The 6,497-nt window shown below is 48.1% G+C and overlaps 1 protein-coding gene across 1 annotated transcript in view; it reads left to right on the top strand.

Annotated features, from left to right (window-relative positions):
• LOC122544029 (serine/threonine-protein kinase MRCK gamma-like) overlaps positions 1 to 6,497 on the top strand; it is a 16,445-nt gene that overhangs the window by 3,769 nt on the left and 6,179 nt on the right. The window contains exons 3-4 of the mRNA XM_043683042.1: positions 477 to 597; positions 4,145 to 4,262. Coding sequence (XP_043538977.1) covers positions 477 to 597; positions 4,145 to 4,262 — 239 coding nt within the window. The remainder of the gene's footprint in view (positions 1 to 476; positions 598 to 4,144; positions 4,263 to 6,497) is intronic.

The following is a 6,497-nucleotide window of genomic DNA, read 5'->3' as shown; positions in this document are numbered from 1 at the left end:
CACTACTTCCCAATGGCTCCTTCACTTCGAGGTCCCTGATCAATTCTGGTTCGTTGCACAATACCAGATCCAGCATTGCCTTCTCCCTGGTAGGCTGCAGCACCAGCTTATCTAAGAATCCATCTCGGAGGCACAAAGTCTCTTTCTTGAGGTCCAATACCACCCTGATTCTCCCAGTCTACTTGCATGTTGAAATCCCCCATAACAGCTGTAGTAACCTCCTATGCTCCAGTGAAAAAAGTCTCAGCCTACCCAGCCTCTCCTTATAATTCAAACCCTCCACTCCTGGGACCATCCTGGTAAACCTCTTCTGAAACCTCTCCAGTGTGATAATATCCATCCTCTAGTAGGGTGACCAGAACTGGGCACAGTACTCCAGAACTGGCCTCACCAACGTCCTGTACAATCTCAACTTACGCCCCAACTCCTATATTGCATGTGTAATGGTTTCTCTTTCTCCTTAATGACCTGGCTAGGGACCGATGATTTCCTCATCCCGGAGAAGACTGGGAATATCAGGCGGCAAATGCACCGCACCAAGAGTAAAAGACGGTTTGCTTTCCGAATCTCCGAGGAGGAACGATTCCAGCAGTTAAGGTGAGAGGACAGGGTGAGGAGGGAATGCATTAGGGGTTGAATCTTGGGGGCAACTGGATCCTGAACCCAATAACAAAGGCCCAGAGGTGAGGCTCCAAGGCTGAGACATTATGAGCTAGGTGGTCCACAGCCTAGAGCCCGAAGCGTTGATTGTGAAGGAGTGTTGCGCTGTCAGCGGTATCATCTTTTGGCCATGAACTGTCAAAGCAAAAACCCCACCCCCATCCCCACCTGCCCTCTCAGATAGGGGCAATCCCACTGATGCTATCAAATACCTCAAGGTTTTCAGGGTCCGCTGCTTTTTGTCATTTATATAAATGATTTGGATGCGAACACAGGAGATACAGTTAGTAAGTTTGCAGATGACACCAACATTGGTGGTACAGTGGGCAGTGAAGATATACCTTGATCAGATGGGTCAATGGGCCGAGGAGTGGCAGATGGAGTTCAATTCAGATAAATGCGAGGTGCTGCATTTTGGGAAATGCAAACCAGGGCAGGACTTATACACTTAATGGTAAGGTCCTAGGGAGTATTGCTGAACAAAGAGATCTTGGAGTGCAGGTTCATAGCCCTTTGAAAGTGGAGTCACAGGTAGATAGGATAGTGAAGAAGGCATTTGGTATGCTTTCCTTTATTGGCCAGTGCATTGAGTACAGGAGTTGGGAGGCCATGATGCGGCTATACAGGATATTTGTTTGGCCATTCTGGCAGTTCATTCCACACACGTACCACCCTCTGCATGAACAAGTTGCCCCTTAGGTCCCTTTAAAATCTTTCCCTTCTCACCTTAAACCGATGTCCTCCAGTTTTTGACTCCCCTACCCTTGGCTATTCACCCAATCCATGTCCCCTCATGATTTTATAAACTTCTATAAGGTTACCCCTCAGCCTCCAACACTCCAGGGAAAACAGCCCCAGCCTATTCAGCCTCTCTCTAATAGCTCAAACCCTCCAACCCTGGCAACATCCTTGTAAATCTTTTCTGAACTCTTTCAAGTTCCACAACATCTGTAGCAGGGAGACCAGAATTGAACACTGTATTCCAAAAGTGGCCTAACCAACATTTTGTACAGCCGCAACATGATCTCCCAACTCCTGTACTGGATACTGAGGTGTCCTTGTGTCTGACATCCTGATTCTGAAACAGCCACCCACATTAGTCATAAATAGTCTCATAACAACGGAAACTGGCTTATTCCTCTGCTACTTGCATTGAACTAATTCCTGGCAACATTGACAATGTTTGTGTGTGTCACTCTCTCTCTCATGACTCATTGCAGTTAGAATTTTTAAAAAAAAATAAAGGTAATGACATCAGATAATTGCTAAATACCATCTGTAATTGTCAGAGTAACCATGAAACTATCTTCTATAAAGCACTGTTTGGTTCACTAATTTCAGGAAGGCAAAAGCATCCTTACCCAGTCTGGCCTACATGTGACTCCAGACTCAAGGCAATGGGGTTGACTCTTAACTGCCTTCTGAAAGGCCGGGCAAGTCGTTTCTTTATTTACTGTATATTCGTTCACGGGATGAGGGCGTCACTGCCTTTGCCTGCATTTATTGCCCATCCCTAATTGCCCAGAGGGCAGTTAAGAGTCAACCACATTGCTGTGGGTCTGGAATCATGTGTAGGCCAGACCAGGTAAAGATGGCAGTTTCCTTCTGTAAAGAATATTAGTGAACCAGGTGGTGGGATTCAAACCCAGGTCTTCAGAACACTACCTGGGTCTTAGGATTAACAATCCTGCAATCCAGGACAAAGCATCCCCCACTTGACTGGCACCACATCCACAAGAATCCACTTCCTCCACCCACCGAAGCTCAGTAGCAGCAGTGTGTACCGTCTACAAGATGCACTGCAGAAACTCACCAAAGATCCTCAGACAGCACCTTCCAAACCCACGGCCACTTTTATCTAGAAGGACAAGGGCAGCAGATACACTCCCTGCGAGTTGTCCTTTGCGCTACTCACCATCCTGACCTGGGAATATATCGCTGTTCCTTCACTGTCACTGGGACAAAATCCTGGAATTCCCTCCCCTGTGACATTGCGGGTCAACCCGCAGCAGGTGGACTGTAGCAGTTCAAGAAGGCAACTCACCCCTACCTGCTCAAGGGGCAACTAGGGACAGACAATAAATGCTGGCCTAACCAGCAACACCCACATCTCACAAATGAATAAAACAAAACTTAATATCACTAAGTCATCGCCATTCCCTAATTTATTCAAGGCAAGTTGTTCCCTCAGGACAGAATACATTTGCAGACGATACCAAGATTGGTGGAGTTGTGGATAGTATAGAAGATTGTCAAAGGACACATTTGGATACAGATCAGTTGCAGACAATGGGCAGAGAAATGGCAGATGGAGTTTAATCTGGGTAAGTGTGAGGTGTTGCACTTTCAGAGATCAAATGTTTGGGAAAGTATATGGTTAATGGCAGGGCCCTGAGCAGCATTGATGTACAGAGTGATCTTTTGGTTCAAGTCCATAGCTCTCTGAAAGTGGCCAGGTGAGTAGATAGGGTGGTATGACATGTTTGCCTTTATTGGTCAGGGAATTGAGTACTAGAGTCAGGGTGTCATGTTGCAGCTTTATATGACTTTGATTTGGCCACTTAGGGTATTGTGTTCACATTACAGGAAGGGCGTGCAGGCTTTGGAGAGGGTACAGAAGAGGTTTACCAGGAAGCTGCCTGGATTGGAGGGTATGAACTGTAAGGAGAGGCTGGAAAAACTCAGATTGTTTTCTCTGGAGGCTGAGGGGAGACTTGAGAGAATTCTATCAAATTATGAGATGCAGAGAGAGGGTTGATGGTCAGGATCTTTTTCCCAGAGTTAAACTAGGGGCCTTGCATTTAAGGTGAGAGGGGGAAAGGTCAAAGGAGATGTGAGGGGCAAGTTGTTTTTACACAGAGTGTGGTAGGAGTGTGGAACGCACTTCCTGGGGTGGGGGTGGAGGCAGATATGATAAGGGACTTGAGATAAGCACATGAATATGTGCATGAATATGCAGCACGGTGGCACAGTGGTTAGCACTGTTGCCTCACAGAGCCAAGGACCCGGGTTCAATTCCCGGCTCAGGCAACTGTCTGTGTAGAGTTTGCACATTCTCCCCGTGTCTGCGTGGGTTTCCTCCAGGTACTCCGGTTTCCTCCCACAGTCCAAAAATGTGCAGGTCAGGTGAACTGGCCATGTTAAATTGTCCATAGTGTTATGTAAAGTCTGGGTGGGTTGCTTTTTGGAGGGTCGGTGTGGACTTGTTGGGACGAAGGGCCTGTTTCCACACTGTAAGTAATCTAATCTAATATGCAAGGGATAAGGACCAAGGACTGGCAGAGGGATTAGTTTAATTTGGCGTCATGTTCTGCACAACACTGTGGGCTGAAGGGCCTGTTCCTGTGCTGTACTGTTCGGTGTTCTAATATTTTTAAAAATTGTCAGCTTCTGCCCTCTGTCTTAAGAGGCCGGGGTTATGATAACTGATGTTCACCCTGATACCATTCAATAACTCATACCCTTTGTTATTCCTCTTCTGTAGGGAGATGCTGAAAGACCCCCAGAGAAGGTCCAACTTAATCTCCAGTCCAACCAACTTCAACCACTTGGTGCACGTGGGCCCTTCGCAAGGCATACATAATCTCCGGGATCTGCCCTCGGTCAGTGCAACTCCCCCACTCCCGTCCGGGAAAGGGGAGGGAGTTGGGTGAAGGGGGAACCGAGGGAGGTAGTGAGCAGACCCTCAAGAATGGCTTGTTCCTGAGGAGTAACAAGTCAAAGAAGGAGACACAGTGATCCGCGCAACTCTGTACAAAATGACAGCAGGGTGATGCAGGGTTTTCAGCTGAATGCCCCTACAGGGTTTCAACACAACAAAATGCACTTGTATAGCAGAGTTTGCATCAAAAAATGTTCTGAGGCAGTCGATCCAGGGGATAAAGTTTGATCATCAGCCACGCAAGGGGATATTAGGAACAGATGTCTGTATGCTTGCTGAGAGGTCAGGTTAAAGAACCTCTTAAAGGAGGAGAGAGAGAGAGATGACGACAGGAAATTCGAGAACTTGTGGTGCAGTTGGTGGAGGAATTGGAATCGGGACTGTCTGAATGTTCAGAATTGAAGCACAGAGACTTCAGTGTGGTGTAGGGGCTGTAGGAGGTTTACAGAGATAGGGAGGGGGTGTAGGGGCTGGAGGAGGTGACAGTGATAGGGAGAGTCACGGATTGGGGCACAGTCTCAGAATCACGGGGCACCAATGTAAGCCTGAGCTGAGGAGGAACATCTTCTCTCTGAGGGCTGGGAGACTTTGGAACACCTTGCCACAGGGAGCGGTGGGGGCAGAGCCCTTCTGTATATTTAAGGATGAGATAGATTCCTGACCATTCAGGGAATCCAGGGTTCCAGGGAAAGGGCACGATCAGCGGTGATCCTATTGAATGGCAGAGCAGGCCTGAGGGGCTGAATGGCCTCATCCTGTTCCCATTTCTGATGGTAACTGTGCCACTCCTCCTGAAGATGGAGGACTGATGTGTTTCACCTTTGCCCAGTGTTAATGGTTAGCTCAGTGGATGGAATGCCTCTTGTCCCTGTCAATAGCAGCCCTTGATTCGCGAGCTCTGTAACTAGGCGGACAGTGCCTCTCCCTGATGGAGCACCTACCTGATATCCGGATATCCTCTCTCTCATCAGGGTCAATCCTCTCTGTCGGTTGAATCAGGTTACAGACCAGGTGCTCGGGTAACGCCTGGTGAAACTGGTCAGTAGAGAGACGCGGGAGATAAATAAAAAGGCAGTGTTAATAACTAAACCGATGTTAAACAGAATAACAACCAACCAAATAAAGAGATCGAATGCTTTTGAATTCTTATCTTTAGTCTTTCTCTTACTCATGGTTAGAGATAGACAAGGAAACGAGGCTTAGAAATAAACAGGCCTTTTTGTGAGCGATGGGCAGTGATTGATCGGTTAGCTCAGTTGGCTGGATGACTGGATTGTGATGGTCAAAGTGACTCTGACAGCATAGGTTCAATGCCCATGTCTGCTGGGGTGGCTGTGAACATCCTGTCATCTCAACCTCACCCCTTCCCTAAGGTGTGGTGAGCCCCAGGTTTAAACAGTTACCCCTCTCTCTAATGAGGGAGTGGGACTTTGGTGATCTTAGCACAGCGCTCAGTGCTTGGAGCCCAGCTATCTGAGCTTGCAGACGGCATTAAACCGGGTGGGAGGATGAGGTGGCTTAGAGATTAAAAATATACCCAAGAAACAGCCAACGCCATGGAGAGGTGGAACGTGAGCCCCAGAGGGGTGGGAGTGAAAGCCAAATACTGCAGGTGCCTCTGGTCTCTTTACAACATCTCAGTCAATCCAAGGCCAGGGAACAGGTCCACTATCCAATCAGGGAAGGCTGGTGGACCCTCAATGCTGGCTAGGGGTGAGCCAATGAAATGTCGTCAAGGGATGCCCAGTGATCGATTGCTCCACCAATCAGCGTGAGAGCTGATGATCAGAGGGTGGAGAAGGCAGGGTCAAGGGTCAAGGGGAAATGACTTCTCTCAGGTCCACCCCTCCTGTGTCTAGTTGTGGTAAGCCCTCCCAGGCATACAATAGGATCGTGGCTGATTCAATTTTCCCAGCTGTGGGCCTGAGACTGGCAGCGATCCACTGGGGAAACAGAGGAGATCTATGATCGGGAGAGATTAAACACTGAAAACAAGAACCGGCCCTTCAAACCTGGTGTGCCATTCATCAGGATCATGGCTAACCATCCAACTCAGTCCCCTGTTCTCCTTTCTTCCTTTAGCCCTCAGAACTATATCTAACTCCTTCTCACAAATCTTCAGTGCTTTGATTTCAATTGCTTCCTGTAGCAGAGAAAGCCTCAGACCACCCCCCCC

This window comes from Chiloscyllium plagiosum, chromosome 45 (genome assembly GCF_004010195.1).
Source record: "Chiloscyllium plagiosum isolate BGI_BamShark_2017 chromosome 45, ASM401019v2, whole genome shotgun sequence".
Taxonomy (NCBI): Eukaryota; Metazoa; Chordata; class Chondrichthyes; order Orectolobiformes; family Hemiscylliidae; genus Chiloscyllium; species Chiloscyllium plagiosum.
Note: the sequence above shows the minus strand (reverse complement) of the source record. Positions and strands in the feature narration are given on the sequence as shown.